This window comes from Centroberyx gerrardi, chromosome 19, assembly GCF_048128805.1.
Source record: "Centroberyx gerrardi isolate f3 chromosome 19, fCenGer3.hap1.cur.20231027, whole genome shotgun sequence".
NCBI classification, from domain to species: Eukaryota; Metazoa; Chordata; class Actinopteri; order Beryciformes; family Berycidae; genus Centroberyx; species Centroberyx gerrardi.
The window spans coordinates 19,162,728-19,182,759 of record NC_136015.1 but is presented as its reverse complement, the minus strand read 5'-3'; the positions used below and the strand labels follow the sequence as shown (position 1 = coordinate 19,182,759).

The 20,032-nt window shown below is 45.2% G+C and overlaps 1 protein-coding gene across 7 annotated transcripts in view; it reads left to right on the top strand.

The window, feature by feature from the left end:
- The window catches only part of epha10 (EPH receptor A10), a 114,422-nt gene that overhangs the window by 93,272 nt on the left and 1,118 nt on the right, over positions 1–20,032 (top strand). For 3 of the 7 annotated variants that reach the window (XM_078290158.1, XM_071915360.2, XM_071915359.2), the window contains 9 exons: positions 3,682–3,737; positions 8,378–8,503; positions 9,198–9,383; positions 13,988–14,049; positions 14,746–14,862; positions 15,429–15,515; positions 16,069–16,221; positions 18,943–19,133; positions 19,852–20,016. In XM_078290158.1, the coding sequence (XP_078146284.1) occupies positions 3,682–3,737; positions 8,378–8,503; positions 9,198–9,383; positions 13,988–14,049; positions 14,746–14,862; positions 15,429–15,515; positions 16,069–16,221; positions 18,943–19,133; positions 19,852–20,016 (1,143 nt within the window). Of the gene's footprint in view, positions 1–3,681; positions 3,742–8,377; positions 8,504–9,197; positions 9,384–13,987; positions 14,050–14,745; positions 14,863–15,428; positions 15,528–16,020; positions 16,222–18,942; positions 19,134–19,822; positions 20,017–20,032 lie in introns of all 7 variants that reach the window. The other 4 variants (XM_071915363.2, XM_078290159.1, XM_078290161.1 and 1 more) reach the window with 4 other exon arrangements.

Below are 20,032 nucleotides of genomic sequence, written 5' to 3'. Positions count from 1 at the left end.
ATTTCCTCCCAGTTGTCCTGCCATCTCTTCCTACCCACTCCGGCTCCTTTTCTTCCCTTGCCCACTTCAGACCAAGGGAAAGATAATAAGCCAAAACCAATCCCCTTTTTTTCCTTTTTGTCAAGCCGTTTGGCCCAATTCCATTTATATCCTCAGAACTGTGCTCTGAAGTCTCCGACGATATGAAATGAACTTAAAAAATGTGATAGAGACTGTATTACTGTTGAATTTATGCCCAGTAAGAAGCCACCTTCCAAAAAAGAACTTCTTTGCATCTGCAATTTACTTTTTTTTTTCACATCCGTGACATTTCAAAAGAAGTGACGGAAAAGGAATCAAGCCGTGGGACTTTGCCTCCATGCAACCCTGCCAATTACTCCCTTTCTCCCTTACTCCCTTTCTCCCTTGCTTTGTTGCTCGCTTGTCCCCTCCCTTCCTCCCATGCTAATATACCTTCTCTCCCCCTAAATATTTTGTTCCCGTAGTGACTCAGACCCTTGCCTCTTGCCTCCTGCTCCTTTACCCCTGTTCCTATTTTGCATGCGCTGCGCCAATGTGCCCTCCCTTTACTGCATTGCTTCCTTCATTTTTTGCATCCCTGCATCCTCTACATCCTTGTCACTTCACCTCCTTCCTTCCTTGCCATCTCACCTCCTCAGCTCCTAACCCTGTGCTGCATGGGCAGTGCTGGTCTGCCCCTTTGACTATTTCACCTTCCTCTCCTACCCTTTTGCCCCGTCATGTACCTCTTATTTTCTTGTCCCTTCCTCTGACTCTCTCTCTCTCTCTCTCTCTCTCTGACTCCCTTACATCATTCCCCAATGATTTCTCCCCTGCTGCACCCTTGCTCACTTTCCATGTTCCCTCTTTGCTCCCTTACCCCTTGTCCCCCCTCAGGTCCCTTACTTCCTTTGCCTCATCTTACCTTATACCCTTGCTCCTCTACCTCCTTTCCCACTTGTTTCCTCATCCCCTTGCTCCTCTACCCCCTTTCCCACTTGTTTCCTCATCCCTTTGCTCCTCTAGCTCCTTTCCCCTTGCTCCTCTACCTCCTTTCCCACTTGTTTCCTCATCCCCTTGCTCCTCTGCCCCTTTCCCATTTGTTTCCTAATCCCATTGCTCCTCTACCTCCTTTCCCACTTGTTTCCTCATCCCCTTGCTCCTCTACATCCTTTCCCACTTGTTTCCTCATCCCCTTGCCCCTCTATCTCCTTTCCCTCTTGTTTCCTCATTGTTTTGCTCCTCTACATCCTTTCCCCTTGCTCCTCTACCTCCTTTCCCACTTGTTTCCTCATCCCTTTGCTCCTCTACCTCCTTTCCCACTTGTTTCCTCATCCCTTTGCTCCTCTAGCTCCTTTCCCCTTGCTCCTCTACCTCCTTCCCCAGTTGTTTCCTCATCCCCTTGCTCCTCTACATCCTTTCCCACTTGTTTCCTCATCCCCCTTGCTCCTCTACCTCCTTCCCCAGTTGTTTCCTCATCCCTTTGCTCCTCTAGCTCCTTTCCCCTTGCTCCTCTACCTCCTTCCCCAGTTGTTTCCTCATCCCCTTGCTCCTCTACCTCCTTTCCCACTTGTTTCCTCATCCCTTTGCTGCTCTAGCTCCTTTCCCCTTGCTCCTCTACCCCCTTTCCCACTTGTTTCCTCATCCCTTTGCTCCTCTATCTCCTTCCCCAGTTGTTTCCTCATCCCCTTGCTCCTCTACCTCCTTTCCCCTCTCGTGTCCCTTTTCTCCCTTTCCGCCTTGCTCCCTTATCTATTAATTCCCTTGTCTCCTCTCCCCTGTCTGGTCTCCCTTTGCCCTGAGGATCTGTGCTGCATGTGTCTGCTGGTGTGTTTTGACAGACAGGGTCCTGACCTTGTCTCAGACCCCGCTGCTACACAGACTGGGGATGTGTCAGCCTCACCCTCAATCATGTCTCCCCGCACAAACACACACGAGCGCCTGCACATACACACAAGCATAAGCACACACACACATACGCACACACATGCACATAACCATGCACACACGTACACAAAGGCACGTACAAACACATTCACATATGCATACACATAAAGTGTGAGCACGAGCACACACACAGACACACATGTGGGCGCACATGCACACACACACACACACACTTTAAACACACAATGTGAATCTGCGGGGCTCTGTGTGAACTCCCTCTCTGCAGTGCGCCGGTTGTGCGCGAAGTGCTGATGCGTTCTGACATGCGCATTAACACACGGCTCTCTGAGCAGATATTACATTACAGTCAAATACACAAGTGCACACACACACGCACGCTGGATACACATGATTATAGACACATGAACGGACAACCTCACACTTTTGAACAGGCTCTAATGAGTGTACAGTCTGATTCTCTTTCTTGCACACACACACACACACACACAGACAGTCCATGTTTCTGTCATTTCTCCATAATTCTTCCTTCTCCACTCTGCGGTTGGAGCTCCTTGGCCAGCAGTCCCACTGTCCCTGTCTGGTTTTGTCTGTAATCCTTGTAAACATGGTGCTGACCAGCCAGAATATCTGTCTCTGCCTTTCAGTTGTTAATACGTTGCTTGAACAGTCTCTCACTAACACGCAGATATAAACACATGCACACACACACACGCTCTGTCTCTACTCTCTCTCTTATTATTTTTATTCGGCTCCCTTTTATCTTTCTCTTTTTGTGAAGCACTTTGTAACTATGGTTTTGAAAGATGCTATATAAAAAAAAAAGATTTACTCACTTACTTACTTACTTAAATCATTAAACCCTCACGATAAAAGCTTAAAGGGCATAGAGGAACCTTTAGGGGTTCTTGAAGATTGCAACCACAGGGGAACATCATGAACCTTTATTTCCATGGACTGGCAACATCTGGAGGGTTCTTCAAAGAACCCTTTAGGGAAATATTTTATTGGCTCCCTTTGGGTCTTAGAAGAACCTCAGTTGAACCGCCTAGATTGTACCATCCTGACTGACTTTCTTGACGTCTTCCTTGGCTGCATCCCTCTTGTTTTTCGTCCCACTCTCTAATCCCAGTAAGCGCGGTGTCGGCCAGCCAGAATGTCTGTTCATCACTTGTTAATCTGTCACTTACAGTGTGTCTGTGTGTGCGCGAGTAAAGAGCCAAGTTTGAGTTTTCCTCTAAGCCGAAAAGCCATCAGCAGTCAGATCATAGACAGCCCTCTCCTCTTTAGACCCCCTGCGGTGGCAAGGGATGAGTGATAAGAGTGTGTGTGTACTTTTATGTGTGTGTATTTGTATGTGTGTGTGTGTGTAAAAAGCACAGTCGTACATCTGCCCATGAGCGTGCGTTTTTGTGATTCCCACATCTCTTCCATAGATAGTCCATCAGGTTGAAACAACAATAGCGTATCCATTCCATGCCTATCAGTGTGTCTATATGGAACGGCTCGCTGAGTCAAATCAGGGAGGATTTCCACTTATTCAGCCTCAGATCTCGCTGTTGCTCATCAGCGCCATCGCATCAGGGGTCTGTCTGAATGCCTTTCCATCTCCAATATCAATACTTTCTCTTTGCTCTTTCTCATCTCATAGAGTTATTGCATATTCCATATAATCTATTATGGTGGAAGATAAACAGCGTCTGATGCTTGTATTTGTTTGTGTCTGCAGACAGGGATAAAACACTGTCTGATGCCTGTCTTTGTTTCTCTTTGTAGACAATGCGGGTACAGCAAAGCCTCTCAAGAGGGAGATGAAGAACTCTACTTCCAATGTAAGTGACAGCAGCGAAACAACGCACCGTCATATTCCAGATGTGTGTGTGTGTGTGTGTGTGTGCATGTGTCTTGGTGTGTGCATTTATGTTCATACTCTGAGGACAGGAGGAGAAATCTGTCACTAGATTTATTGTCCCTGTGTGTGTGTGTGTGTGTGTGTGTGTGTGTGTGTGTGTGTGTGTGTGTGTTTGCATTGGTATGTGTATCCGTACACATATGCACGTGCATTAGAGATTACTTCTGAGGCATTAAGTAGCGCCGCCGCATTAATTCTTAATTCTGAGTGCATGCTTAGCCAACTCAGAGCGCACTGACACACTCCATTAGATGGTGTGTGGGGCAGAATGTGATGGAGAGAGATTGAAATCAGGAGGAGGGAGAGATAAAGAGGCGGAGACGGGGGAGGGGAGAGGGGAGCAGAAGAAGAAGAGAGGGGCGGGGGGATTGTAGGTAAAAAGCTCCACAACAAGGCAGCTAGCAGCAGAGACTGTGCTTCTGCTCCCAAAACGGGACGATGTTAAATGTTGTTGTTGTATATGATGTTGTAAAGGGTTGTAGATGCTTCTTTTTTAACTCGGCTCACAAAGCCCTCAATAGGCTTTTGTCTGACAGTGACAGAATGGAGGTAGCTTGACATATTACTTCCCGTTTGTGTGAGCGTGCCAATGCTGCCCGGTGGATGTGTGTGTGTGTGTGTGTTATTGGACTATTCTTATGTGTGTGTGTGCACTTTTTGTAAATTCAGTCTGTGTGTGTGTGTGTGTGTGTGTGTGTGTGCGTGTGCGCGCATGTGCGTTGTTTAATCTCCCAGCATGCTGAGCCCTCTGGAGAGGTTTGGAGCGCTCTGCCTGATGAATAATGAGCTGAAGCCATGCGGCTGGGAATTAAATCTGCCCAAACAAAGACATGCCAACAGCTGACAAGCACGCAATACACACACACACACACACACACACACACACGCACATTTTTGGTCTCTATTTCAAACACACACATTTTTTTCTGTGATACATACGCACTCACACTCATAGGAATACGCACACACACACCACACACACACACACACTCACACAGACTGGGGTCCACTTCCTCTTCCGTCACTGGGGATCCAGTGTAACATGTAGTTCTGGTGCTGCTGGCCTGTCTGGGCCATTAGTGGGACTGGGGAGTGTGTGAGTTAGTGAGTGATATGGAAGCCTGTTTTTTTTTTTTTTTTCTTCTTCTTTTTTTTTTTCTTTCTCCCGTCTGTTCGTCTGCCAGACTCTTAAAACACACTCTGTGGTCATATATTAATGTGGAAGAGACGGGGCAAGGAGAGAACGAGTGAATAAATGAGTGTGTGAGTAATGAAGTACAGCACGGAGGAGGGGAAAAAAGGAGTGGATGTGTAAATGAGCGAGAGTGTGATGCAGAAACGGGAGAGCGGAAGAAGAGGGTGAAGGGGTGAGTTGGCAGAGAGAGAGAGAGATTCCTCATCAGACCAGACATTGCTCAGACCATTAGTTTTATGTTAGAGAATTTTGGACTGACCTAGAAACATGCAGTAGGGGGGTGGGGAGGATCAAGACTCAACTGCAATCTCCATTAATAGACCAGTTATAGATATCATCCATAGTCTGATTCTGTGTGTGTGTGTGTGTGTGTGAGAGAGAGAGAGAGTGTCCGGGGAAATGAATGGGGAGAGCAGGGAATGATAGTGAGGCATGATAAAGTGAGAGTGGGGTACTGCCTTTGTCTAGAGTGTAAATATTTGGATTTGTGCATGTGCTCACTCTGTGCTCCAGTGCGATTCTGCCTTTCATGCAATGATGCATGAATGTGCTTCAGTTTCCCCTCAATCGCTCGTGGCAGTGACACAGTTAACCCTGAAACAAATCGGCCATAAAGCAAAGGAAGTGTGTGTGTGTGTGTGTGTGTGGGAGAGAGAAAGAGAGAGTCTGCTTTTATGTGGGCATGTATGGCTGGCTTTAAATACAAGGTACAATACAATGGTGTGTTTGAAAAACCTATTTCACAGAAAAGAGTCTTCGATCCTCCACTCAACCCTGGCCTTGAATAGAAAAGCTTTCATTTGCTTTGTAATTGGACTCTTGGCTTTATTTGTGTGTGTGTGTGTGTGTGTGTCCATCTATGTGTGTGTGTTTCTACACACAAGCAAACGTGTGCGTGTACATGTGTGTGTGTTAGATCAATAAGCCGTTCTGAGGCAGCCAGTATAGGATCCCTCAGGTCGATCCGGAGCTGTAATCACATTTCAGAGTCGGTCTCCGCCCGGCTTTTTGGAAAACGACCGGGCCTTTTCCTGGAAGATTAGGCTTAACATGCAGCAACAAGGGTCAAAGGTCACATAATTGAGGACTACATTCCATTGGTTAATGGTTATTGGCTATCTGCCGGCTAGTTTATTTGCTAGTTGTTACGGATCAGTAAATACAGTAGATAGTTGTTAAAAAACACGAGGCTCATTGATAGTCCAGGTTGTCTTATTGTTTTATGGTGTACAGTTAATTAACTTCCAATTCAAAATGTCAGCAGAAATTTGCAATCTTTGGGTCTCATTTAGTGTCACAGCAGCCATTAGAACAAAATACAAGAAGGCACAAGCAGTCTTTACTATGGACATTCAGTTTTTCCTTTATACATTGGATAGGGCAACATTAAATAGGATTTTTTATCTATATTTCAATTTAGACTTTCTCTTGGTGAACTAATTCAGTAAGTATTAGCTTCTTGTCTTGTTTGTCCTTAGCCCTATTGTTGTGTGTTAACAAGCAGTGTAGCCGTGATACATCACTTTATACTTACTGGGCTATTTATCAAATGTCAGACTGTTGATAGAGGAGATTGCATCATATTATTTTGGGCGATTTTTTTTTGCTGAGGTTTTAAGTTGTCTTTTTTTTTTTGGGGGGGGGGGGGGGGGGCACACTGCTTCAGTACCAGTACCCAAACTCTAAAAGTAACAACAAAGCAGTTAGTCGACTACAAGTACTGTGGCACTCCAAGGCTTCTCTGCCTCAGCATTTTACTGTCTATTATGTCCTGTCCCAGTTTCTGACTGAAGATTATATTGTGTTTGTGTGTGTGCGTGTCTGTCTGTGCTATTCTGTGTGTGTGTGTGTGTGTGTGTGTGTGTGTGTGTGTGTGTGTGTGTCTGTCTGAGTGTCTGTTATTCCGTGTGTGTGTGTGTGCAGGCGTGTGTGTGTATTTGTGTAGAATTTTGAAGCAAGCAGAAAGACAAAAAGCCCTGCGGAAGAGCCTTGTGATCTGACTAAAGCCTTGTGGAGGAAGCCCAAATCAGACTTTAACACTCAGAGCCTTTGATCTTTGTTTCCACTCTGTCTCTGGAGTTCGCAAGGTCAAAGCAAACAAAAACAGAGCAGAACCAGACGGCACATAAATATGAGCATGGAAGCATTTAGTGTAGTTCAAAGAAAAAGAAAAGCCAGCTATTGGCGATGTACTTTACCTTTCTCGCTCCATTTAGTTGTTTGGTGGTGGATTTTTATTATTCACATGGATAACTGGCCAAATGTAGACATCACTGCTAGATACTTCCAGCACAGCTACAATGGAGTTTGATAGCAGAAAATTAATAACGGTAAATGTCAGGTTTTGGTGTCAGTCCCTCAGAATCAATGTTTTGAGTAAGGGGTGCGGCCGCCATCATAGACATGCCCCAATGTTCACAAACCTTTTGCCCACACACCCACCTTTTGATTGAAAGCAACAAGTTCGCACTTGTTCTCTGCAAGTTGTTGAAAGTCATTTTGGGAAACGTAGGAAATCACTAACTGAAGTAGAAATAGACGAGATTGAGAGAAAGTGGGTACACCAAAAGTTAATTCCAAAACTTCATCACAAAATAAAAGTGCATTGACCATCATAAAGGTATTATATATATATATATATATATATATATATATATAACGGTGTAAGAGTATCCAAAGGGGGATTTTTCCTTTTTAAATGTAGCATCTTGCAGGCTTTTTGTTCTCGGGACTCTAGGTGTGTGTGTGTGTGTGTGTGTGTGTGTGTGTGTGTGTGTGTGTCTGTGTGCAGGCAAGCATGTGCACTATTAATCTTGTGTCCTTGTCCCTCCAGTTTTATGGCATGTGTTTACTGTAATGTCTTGCTTCACCATTTCCTTGAGAAGTATACTGTATCTTACATTGTGAGCTTGTTTGTGTGTTTTTTATTTTTTATTTATTTACTTAACAAAAATAACAATACAACACAAAACACACAGAAATAACAGAAAAAAAACATAAACATGTAGAGACATCAGAAAAGAGAAGAAAAATACTGTAAACATAACAAATGTAAAACAAAGTATATTAACTAGACAGAATGGAGATCACAGCCCAGTTATGAAGAAAAAAGGTAGAGAAAGTCTAACTGATATAAACAAATGCAGGTATAGTCATATAAGCTTATACATAAAAAAAACATATAAAGTTACATAAAAGAACAGAACATAATAAAGTATTATACACTCCATTTACAGTTTTTATAAATAAAGCCAATACAAAAGGCAAAAAAAAACAAAAAAATGTGAAAAACAGGAAAAGAAGAATACAAAAACAGGACATATCAAAGCTCAAAAGCTTGTTTGTGTGTGTTTGTACCATTCCAGTTAAGATCCCAACACGGAGGACCTACATTGACCCAGAGACGTGCGAGGACCTGCTTCAGGCCGTCCACGCCTTCGCCAAGGAACTGGACAACTCAAGCATCAAGATCGAGAGGATCGTGCACACAGGTACATGGCTTTACACTGCGCCTTTTTAAATCTGAAGCAGGACAGGGCATCATAGTAGAAATTATGAAATTCAATCTCCCAGTATGGTAAAACGCTACCATTTCCACTGTTAAATATGAAAAGATCAATCACTATATGTACATATACAGCAAACAGAGCAGGGTCTATCCGTAGTTGCAGTCATCTTGAGAGAGCTGAAGGTATTTTTTTGCACTTCGCTGCATCATCCCTCAACCTGCCTTCAGACAAATTGCAGAAACCAGTTTAATCAGTGTGGCAACACACTGATCTCTGCAACAATCGACCCCACTGTTCTGGCTGTTTTATTTGTCTGTCTCTACTAGATGCCCCACTGTCTCACCTGCACTCTACTCCATCTTTGATCTCTCTTTGATCCCTTGGTATTTCACGTCTCCCTCTGAACAGTGTCTGTTCATTTGCGTCATCTTTCTTCCCCCCTGATATCTTTGTATTTCTCCACCTTTCTCTCCCTGGCTCCAGCGTCTCCCTTTCTCACCTCACTCTCCCCCATCCATTCCCCCCCCCACCCTCTCTTTTGATCTTTGCACAGATATTACTTCATATCATCAGTCTGACCTGCAACTGCGCACCTGCTCTATTCTCTTTCTGCTCTCCCTGGCTTTTCATCAATCAATAGGGATCATCGCCTCCGTCTCTCTGTCTCCCCCTACAGGCGACTTCGGGGAGGTGTGTCGCGGCTGCCTGAAGCTGCCCAGTAAGAGAGAGCTGCCCGTCGCCATAAAGACGCTGAGGGCCGGCTGCTCGGACAAACAGCGGCGCTCCTTCCTCAGCGAGGCCGGCATCCTGGGACAGTTTGACCACTCCAACATCATCCGGCTGGAGGGTGTCATCACCACCGGTAAGGAGGAAAGGAGGGAGAGAGGGGAGGGGAGGGGAAGGAGGAGAGAGACGGAGTTTAGAAAGGGAAGGTGTTTTCGGACAGGCATTATGACACCCAGTAAGGAGGGAGGGGAGGCATGGAGGGGGGAGACACAGGGTGAGAGGTAAAGCGGGAAGGGGGGAGAATCACTGCCGCTGTTGGAGGAGTGGAGGAAGGGGAACGAGGAGGAGAGGAGGGATAGAAGGGGATAGAGAAAGAGGAGGGAAGACTGGAGGGGGTGACACACCACCGGGAAAGGAAAATGGGGGGGGTGGGAGGGATACAAGTGGGAGAATCCTGGGTTTCAAAAGATGAAAGGAGGAATGGGACAGTTTGACCACCTCCGACATCATCAGGCAAGGAAAAATGGAGAGAGAGAGAGAGAGAGAGAGAGAGAGAGGGGGGAGGAGAATGAGAAAAAGAGGGAATTGGAATTTGACCACTTCAATATCACACCTGTGGAGGGGGTCATCGCTTGTAGTAAGGAAGAAATCAAGGAGGAGGAGGAGCGAGGCGGCGGAAGGGAGGAGAGAGAGAGGGAAATTGGGAAGAGCACCGGGACAGTTTGACCACTTCAATATCACACGCGTGGAGGGGGTCAACACTCGCAGCGGGGAGGGAGGGAGGGGGGAAAAACGAAGAGAAGGACGGAGTGGGGAGAGTGGAGGGGTGGACTCCGTACATCGCCAGCCAAGCTACATCAAACCCCATTTTCCGCTGACAGATAGCAATTGAGGTCCTAGAGTGAAAACAGGATGGATGGAGGGAAAGGAAAAAAAAAAAACTTGGGAGGGAGGGGACGACAAGAAGAGACGTGAGAGACAGAGAAGATGAGGTAGAGGTTAATGGGAATGGCAGGTGAAGGGAGAAGCTTTAAAGAGTTTCTGAAGTTTTTTTTTTTTTTTTTTTTGTATTGCCGCAGTGATGCTGAGAGTATTTGTGTGTGTGAGGGTAGTGTGTGTGTGTGTGTGTGTGTGTGTGTGTGGGCGCGGTGCCTGAACACACTCTGTGCTCAGTAGGATGGCAGCAGATGTGCAGGGTACAGTAATTGGTGCTAGAGACCCAGCGGGGCCCTGAGATCCACTCTAATCTCACCAACACACACACACACACACACACACAGACTCACACACATGCACGCACACACACATACACACACAGTCCCATGCGCTCACTTTCTCCCTTATTGACTCACAAATACACAACACAAAAACGAGCACACACACCTGCTTACTTCCTCACTTGGCATGTATTCACACACCTACAGTACACACACACACACACACACAAACACACCGTTAGACTACAAATCACCTGCTTTACATCACTTACCCCCCGCCAGATCCTCAATCAGCCCCCTTCCATCCCTCCACCACACTCAGCCCACCTGCAAACACCGCCCGCCTCCCTCCTTCCTCCCTCCTCCCTCTCTCCTCCCTCCTTATCTTCCCATCCTTCGGCCACACTCCAAGACCACTTGCTAACACCGCCACCCTCCTGCGTCACACCCTCTCTTCTCCTCCTCTCCTCTCCTCTCCTCTCCTCTCCTCTCCTCTCCTTCCTCCTCCTCCCCTCCTACCATTCCCAGCCATACTTGGCCTACCTGTAAACCATAAATTAGCATTTAGCAAGAAACGGGGTCACAAGCGTACAAAGCGATAACCTCGTCCTGAGCCTTCTCCCCTCTATTCCAAACCATAAGACCCCCACCCTCCTTCCTCCCTTCTCCTCCCCCCCCTCTCCTCTCCTCCACTCCTCTGCCGGCTCCATCCCTCCATCAAGGAGGAGCGCACCACAGGGCGTGTCATTAAAGAGAGACGAATTCCTGTCGTTCTCTAAACGCACCGTGGGGGTGAGCCTCAGATGAGCATGGGACATGACAGGCTAGGGGTGATGGAAAAGGAGGATGTGTTGATGTGACAGGAATTGGCCATCATGGCACGGCGCATCGCCCAGTGGGAATTCCTCAGTCGTCTGGCCATTGTTTTACGGCACAAAGTGAGTAGGAGAGGCATTGTGCTGTCTTTATACCCTGAAATCAGACTGGAGTGATGTGAGAAGCAGAGTCCCGTGATATCTGCTTGGAGGGGGATCGAGGAGGAGGCAGTAGAGCCGGAACTGGGGCTACAACACGAAGTCATACTTTTGCACGAATTCTACTCACTGATATGCATAAAAAATCGATGTAGCCTCTCTTATTTGTTTCTACAGCACAGCCTGAAGCCATTTTTTGTCATTTTGGGTATATGTGTCCTTGAGCCTGCACTCAACTCCATCAGTCAGAACAAACATAACACTAGCATTTTGTTGAAAATCTTTATGGTTGCTTGCAAAAAGGCAATAACTAGGCACTGGTTTACCGATGAACCTCCTACTCTTGGCCAGTGGATGAATGTAGTTGATTGATATTGAACCACTGGATCACTTAATTGTGACAATGAAACATAAAACCCAAATCAGGATCAAATCTATACTATATTGTAACCAAATTGAAAAAATACATGATTAACTCACTAACTTGCTTTTACTGGCATTAAGATAAGATAAGATAAGATAAGATAAGATAAGGTAAGATAGCACTTTATTAATCCCCTTGGGGAAATTCAGGTGCCATTACATCTTCATTAGTGTGTTTTGGGTCTGGCTATTACAGCAACATTGGCTTGCTCCATTGAAATTAAATCACTACCACGTCTGATTGTTTATAATGATTTTTATCCCCCTCCTTTTTTTCCCTCCCCCTTTCTTTTCATTACGTAAGAGTAGGTGTTATTTTTGGGGGGCGATATTTCATTTTGGAATGAAGCTCTTCATACATAGCCAGTCTGGCAGCCTGATTGGGTCCATATAAGAGGCACTTAACCGCCCCAGACACACTCTGAAACGGGGGAGAGAGGTCAAGGCATTACTTTAAGTATGTGTCTGTGTCCAAATTGTGTCTGCAAGTGTGTATGTGTGAATGAGTGTGTGTGTGTGCGAGAGCAAGAGTGAGGGAGAGATTATAGTTGCCAGATTACTTTGCTCCATCAGTCCCACTCCATAAAGACAGACAGACACACACACACACACACACACACACACACACACACACGCACACACACACACGCACACACACTCTCTCACCTGGGTGCCAGGGGAGTCACCGCTGCCTGCTTTTCTAATGGAGCAGCACCTCTCTCTTCTCAGTTGACCACACATTCTGACCTTTCCCTCCTTCACTCTCCATTTTCCCCCTCTCCCTCTTTCACTGCCTTTTCCATCTGTCATTTTTTTTCCTATCAGGACTCCCCGTCTTTAGTCAGTTCTCCTCTTATTATCGCTCCCTCCACTCCACCTGCAGCTCTCTCTCTGTCACTTTACTGCCGCTCTGTCAGAGGTTGTGAAATTATGGGGCAAGGCGCATCATATGTAACAGGCCTGTTTCTAGTCGGTGCCCACATGACAGGAGGACTAGTAAGTTTCATTCGATTGGGTCCTGGGGTGAGGCTGAATTTATGTGCCATTCCAAACCCTCTCAGCCTGCTATCACACAGTCAGACCAATGATCCACATCCAACTCCAATCCACCAATTTGAAACAAACCCAGCAAAAACAAACAAAAAGAATTTTAAATGGGTATTATTCCAGAGTCTCTTGTCACATTTATTGAGTGATGGCTTCATGGAAGCTATTATAGCCGTGTTTCTGGGCTGACTCACTGTTCCCTACTGTTATGGGTAACCTTTCCGAGAGCTTTTATAAAGCCCAGTAACAATGGCAAGCCATGAATTATGTGGCTATTACAAAGCCAAATTATATTTTTGTGTGCTGTTTCTGCTCAAAATGTCGATTTCTGGAAAATCAATATGTATTTTTGTTATTTAAAATGTGTCTATATATCTACCCATTTTTGTCTTGCTGTCTCATCCTTCCATAACCCACTCCTCCTTTCTCCTCGTTCCCTCTCTCCTCCGTCTGCTGCAGTATTATTTTCTTCCTCTGTGAATTTCACAGCGCTGCTGGATTCTTGCCATCTGTGCCTGGGCAGAGAGAGAGAGAGTGTGTGTATGTGTGTGTGTGTGTGTGTGTGTGTGTGTGTGTGCGTGCATGCACGTTTGTGCATGCGTGTGTGTGTGTATGAGCGTATATGAATGTGCAAGACAGCGTGTACCTATAATGCTTGTGTGTGCGAGCCTGGACTGTGTGTGTGTGTGTGTGTGTGTGTGTGTGCGTGTGTGTGTGTGTGAGGGTCGTTAAACTTGCTGAGACAGCCGGAGCAGCGTACAGGTTCTCCCGGATCCACCACAGTTCACTGGGTGAAGAATGGCTCTGCACAATGCCTGCCCTGCTGCCAAGTGGACTAGACTCATTTTACTCTCTCTCTCTCGCTCTCTCTCTCGCTCTCTCTCTCTGTCTGTCTCTCTCTCTCTCTCTCTGTCTATCTCTATTCTCTTTCTCACTCGTGCTGCTTTCGGTTTATCTCTCTGTTTCTTTTTTCTATCCTTTCTTGATTATCCCGTTACCTCAGTTCCACTTGTTCATATATTTCTCTCTTTCTTTCTTGCTATCTCTGTCTCTCTCTCTCTCTCCCTCTCTCTCTGCAGGTAACACCATGATGATCGTGGTGGAAAGCATGTCTAACGGAGCCTTAGATTCCTTCCTTAGGGTAAGTTTGTAAATATCCCTTTGTGTACTGTGTGTGTGTGTGTGTGTGTGTGTGTGTGTGTGTGTGCCTGTGTCTTAAATTTGTATGCACAAGTGTTTGTGCATTGTCTAATGACAAAATTAAGACTCATCATGATCCCCTGTTTTTAAGCTCTTTCACAAACAAAGCATTTTGTTATAATAACCCCCTATGTACTACTATTATAGTACAATCCTAGGGCAGAAATACTTGTGCATATTGCAATAATAAGGAAAATGCACATAATTAACTGCACAAATGGAGCGTTTCCGCTCAAAGATGCTGTAAGCTTCTGTAAACTGTTATTGTGCCCCACTGCTCTCTGAACCATCGCGGCGGGGTTTATAGTGATATGAATTAATGGCCTGTTTGTTTTTATTCTCCAAATAAAGAGATTCAGCTCGGTGAGCACAAAATTATACTGTAGTAACAGATGTGTTGCCTTTTTTGATCACTGCGTTTTATATACTTTCTTCTCCCCTCTCTATCCTGCCATTTCTCCCGTTGTTTTCTCTCCCTTTCTGTATCCTTCCTCCTCCTCTTTTCTTGTTCTCCTCTCCTTTCTTTTCCTCCCCTCCCATTTCACTCCCCCTCAATTCCCCCCTCCTTTTCGACTCCTTCCCCTTCCTACGTTTTTCACCTCCTCTCTGCCCTCCTTTTGCCAACTCCCAACCTCAGAAACATGAAGGCCAGTTGAGTGTGATGCAGCTGATGGACATGCTGACCGGCGTGGCATCAGGAATGAAGTACCTCACTGAGATGGGCTTCATCCACAGACGGCTGGCCGCACACAAGGTAAAGGAGAGGAAGGGAGGAGAGGATAGAAGGGAGGGCTTTAGATAGTGTGTGTGGTATTGTTCATGTCTCTGGCTAGTGCATATCGGTGCAGGCAGAGTGTGTGTAGCCGTGCCTGTCAGTGTGCACATGGTTTGACAAATGGGTAATCAGCATTTTTCACCAACAAGTTAGTTAATTAAAATAAAAATGTGGTCATTGCTGTCTACAGTCATGTTAGTTGTAATAATTAATAGTAATAGAAGGAGCTGGCTTTCACTGAAATCAACTCAAGGTTAAGTGTCTGTATGCAGTTGCAAAGGCCTAAAATTTGAACTGAAATTCATGAAACAGCGCTGTCAAAAATGTTGTTTGTCTCATCCACATTTCCATTCCCTCGGTGAGTTTTCCTAAAAGAGCCTGTCTGTCGAGCTGAAAATGCAGCGGCCACAGAGCCACTTGTTCCTGTAAACAATCAATTGTCCCCAGTGCGATAAGAGCTTTGCCCACCAGGGTGATGAGCGCTCATACCGAGATTGTTTTCCTCCTAATGTAACCTACGCTGATCTGTTTGTTTCCCCCCTCAGGTGCTGGTTAACTCCAACCTGGGCTGCAAGGTCTCCGGCTTCAGACCGCTTCAGGAGGACAAGATAGAGGCCATCTACACCACACTGGTAAGGACGGTGGTTTTAGTAGGCAAACAGCAGCGTACTGCATGTATTTAGCAGGGAAGTGATTTGTTAGGATGTCAGCCTTTCAGGACATGCTAGCCCCATTTTATTTGAGAAGAAAACTTGTTTTCCTTATTACTTAGTGCTTTTTAAGTGATTTTGTGTCCTAGTTTCTTCAATAATAACCTCCAAAGTGGGACACAAGCCTATTGGTCTAAGGTCCACACATGACAAGAGTGGCAATATTTTTTTAATGAGCCTTGGACCCAAGGCAAGGGAACATATTTCTCATTTGGTTCCCAGGCTAAAAAGGGAGTAGCAGAGGTTATTTTTTATTTATTTTTACTTTCAGATGAGGTCATATAATTTAGCTTTTATCAAAGAAACTTATTCCTATGCTTTATTTCCCTTGTTACTTGAGCGCTCCACTGCAGGTGTATTCAGTCCTCAAAAGATTCTTTTGATCATTCAAAAATGTTTCCAAAGCTTTTCAAAGAGAATATCAAAGCTTTGCGTTTCTGAGCTGACCCCACCCTTCTCTCTCCTTCTCCTCCAGCATGGAGGGAAGAGCGTGGTGCTGTGGACCGCTCCGGAGGCCATCCAGTACCACCGCTTCTCTTCCGCCTCAGATGTCTGGAGCTTTGGCATTGTCATGTGGGAGGTCATGTCCTATGGAGAGAGACCCTACTGGGATATGGGCAACCAGGATGTAAGTGTGTGTGTGTGTGTATGTGGGAGAGAGAGACAGGGGGAAAGACAGGGGGTGCTTCCTATTCATCTCTTTGGTCATCTTTTCCCTTATTCTCTATGTTCATCCTTCCTTTCTTACAGTATTTCACCGCTATCTGTGCCTTACCACCCCCCACCCCCCCCACCCCTCTCTCTCTCTCTCCCCCACACACCTCCCTCCCATTCCTCTATATCTATGAACTCTGTGTCCGTGATCTGCTTGGATCTTATTAAAAGAAAGCCAAGCCACGGTGCCTCTAAAAGCTTCTGCTGGGCCTAAGTCTCCTCTTTAAGTCTGCATCAGCTCCATGACCAATCCTGTTTTCTCTTAAGGACGCATTGCCCCCTTTCTAGTGGCCTCCGCCTGTCCTCCAGTGCCACCCCGCTCTTTAAAAGAGTCCAAAATCCCTCCGGAAAATTCTGCCTCTTTCAGGAAATGTAAAGTGCTTGCTATTTGAGGGTTGAAGAGATTGTCCAGTCGATAGGATCCTGCCGTTTTTCCGGAGAAACCTATTATTTCTAAGTCAATGTGGGTGGGTGTTCTGTTTTTCTCTGTCGTCACTCCTAGCTCTTTGTCCTTCAAAAAGGTTGTTTTTCTTTTTTCCTAGTTTTTGAAGGAAGCCATACCTCCAAAGTGCAGTTGAAAGCATTACGTAAGACTCTGCAGAGGAGACAAGAGAGGGGAGATCATTCTTCAAAGCTATTTTCTTCTGATTGGAGCCAACAACACATGGGCATTAAAAAGTATTAAAGTAGATAGTGGCGATTTTAAGAGTTCATATAGTTCATTAATCCCCTGCGCTTCATCGTGCTAATGCTCTAAAATTATTCTCATCATGATATAATGCCAACGCTTTATGCAGGGAGGTGCATAGTTAAAAAGCACAGGATTAGCATGTGCCATTTTTAAATTGAACCTGCAAAATGAATATGCATGTGTAGGCACCAGAATAACTAGCCTTTTAGAGTCCTTTTTTTCTTTTTTTTTTTTTCTTTTTTAGTGCCCTTACCCAAACCAGCAGAAACTTTCTCCTCACCCCGGTTCATATTACCAAACTTTCCAATTGAGAGGGCAAAGGTCAACCTTGTAGAGCGGCGGGGATATTAATCCACTTTAAGTGGATACATTATATCATAACAGCCGTTTTGTTGGCCGGCCGGCCCACCTGTGATCCAGCATGCCCTTTACCTCCCAGCTTTGATTAAATGGAAAATGTCAAACGCTGAGAAGCGCTTTATGAATGCTGTTTGGTGCGATGGGAGCTTAAAGGCTGCAGGATGGCGTGGTGGGGGAGGGAGGAGGGGGGTGGGCAGGGGTAGAACAGAGAAAGAGTTTTAGGAAATAATGCTGCTGATGGATGTCTTTACTGTGATTAGTCTCTGACTTTATTTCCTCCTTCAGGAGATTGTATTCTCGGAGTGATTCGGAGGGAGGACATATTGCATGTCCCTAGATATATTGAGAGGATATCTCTTGTGAAGTGTTATGGTGAATGGTTTTTGAATGGGGACAACATTAGTTTGATGGAGGAGCTCTGAGCAGGGAACATTGAGGAAGTCTAGTGGGATGCTCTCAAGCTATGCTATTTGAGGACAGCGTTGTCTCACAGAACTCCACTGAAAACGTTCAATCGAGATGAGTCTTTTTGTAAGAATCATGTTGTGTTTTGTTGCTTTTCTTTTAGAGCAATGCCAGTTATCTAAAGGGTTTTTAAAGGAAATACTGTCTGGAGTGATGTTTGTGTGTCATCTCTATCATTTCTCTGCTCTGACCCGTTGGGACTGTTTCTCAATGCCTACAACTTGTTTTATTATAGGAAATTAAAAGTACTGATAGGACCCCATTCATTGTGATACCCCATCAAATATCCTGTCGAGCGACATTAAGTGACTTTGAATATCCTGTTAAGTGACCTTTCAATCTAAAGACAAAATCAATCATGGGGAATTTAGCAGTGTCCAGTTTTTGCAGGGGCACCTTTCTTCTTTTACTGATAACTGGTGGAAAGTTGCCAGATAGCGTTGGAGTCAGTATGCTCAGCAGGAACAATGTGGTTTCTGTTGGAACTGATAGATGTAAATTTATCTTCCATTCATATTGTTTAGGTTAGCAATACCTTGGGAGTTTTTGAACACTATTCAGATCTTCCTTTCTCAAGCAGTTTTCAGGGATGTGAACTCCATTTCTTTGTAATGGGAGATTATTGTTTTCCTATTTGTGTGTGTATGTGTGTGATTTTTTAATTTTTGACTTTATTCTGGGGTCACTAGCAAGAATAGCCCCATTTGTCCTGAATATTTTCACTAAGTCTATAAGTGGATGTGGCACTAGAATAAGACTATATTAATCCTGCTTCTTTGTTCCAACTCCTCTCTAAAGAGAGAACATTTCAGCACAAAGTAAATCGTATTAACAACTCAACAAACCTATCACACTCTCCCCTCCTCTGCCCGTATTCAAGAAAGCAACCAAAATAAGACTCGATGAACCTTTGTTGACCTCATGCAATGGGGAGTGTAAGTCAAGAGTTGGACAATGTACCTTAACTACAGTACTGCCTCTCTGAACAGAGTCCATTTCAATGATTTCCTAAAGGAAAGAAATGAGAAAAGGATCACTTAAATAACTCATTCTGTCTTTCCCTCTCCATACCCTGCCTCCCTACATCCCTCTCTCTCTCCCTCCCTCTGTCTCCTGTAGGTGATCAAGGCCATAGAGGACGGTTTCAGGCTGCCGGCTCCAGTTAACTGCCCTCCACATCTCCATCAGTTGATGCTGGACTGCTGGCAGAAGGAGAGGACAGAGAGGCCCAGCTTCAGCCAGATCCACTCGGCCCTCAGCAAGAGCATCCGCTCCCCTGACGGCATCGGCTCCTCCACACTGGCACGCAGGTAGGCTGAGGTGATAAATACTGTATAGGCCCAATAAGGCGCCAGGTAGCAGCGGGCCAAAGTCAGACATACAGTAAGTTAATAAGGGCCCACAAGGTAGATATAGGTTAAAGCAGGCTTCGATGTCTTTGAGATAGTTTTTTTTGGTATTGGAATGTGTACCAATGTTTACTCTACCACTGAATAGTCAGTTCCCAAGAGGAGCTTCCTTTAGTTCCGGTTGCAGAAATTGAGATCTCACACAGCAAAAAATGACACGCTGTCCAGTGATTTTAACTCGTTTCCAGACCTATCAAGCTTATATCATGATATTTTTAGTCACATTATCTCACTGCACTGGCAGATAACCTTGCTGGTTTCAATAAATTTCACTTGATACATGCCAAAATGACTTCAAGAAATCATCATAAAAACAGAAACAAGTTACATTATCCTGAAAAGAAAAGACAAATTTGTTTAAACCAATAAAATGATCTGCCAGTGCAGTAAGATAATGTCACAAAAAATATATACAAGATAACAAGATAAACTAACTTAACAAGTTTGTCAGTTTTTGCAGTGTCTAAATGCTGTCTGCCCTACCAAACATCTCCTGGGTCAATAATGGTATCTACTTTGCCAAGGTGTTGATGTCTCCTCCTTCCTCCCTCCCTCTCTTGCTCCCTCCCTTCCCGTCTCCAACCCTCCACCCCTCCACCCCTCTTTCCATCCCCTCTAGGACCCTGAGTTCATCCATCACACTAGCAGAGAGGCCTCTTCCCTCCTTCCCCTCCTTCAACTCGGTAGGAGAGTGGCTGGACGCAGTGGACATGGGCCGATACAAGGACAACTTCACTGCCGCAGGATACTGCTACCTGGAGTCTGTGGCGCGTATGACCGTACAGTGAGTGGCTTTATCC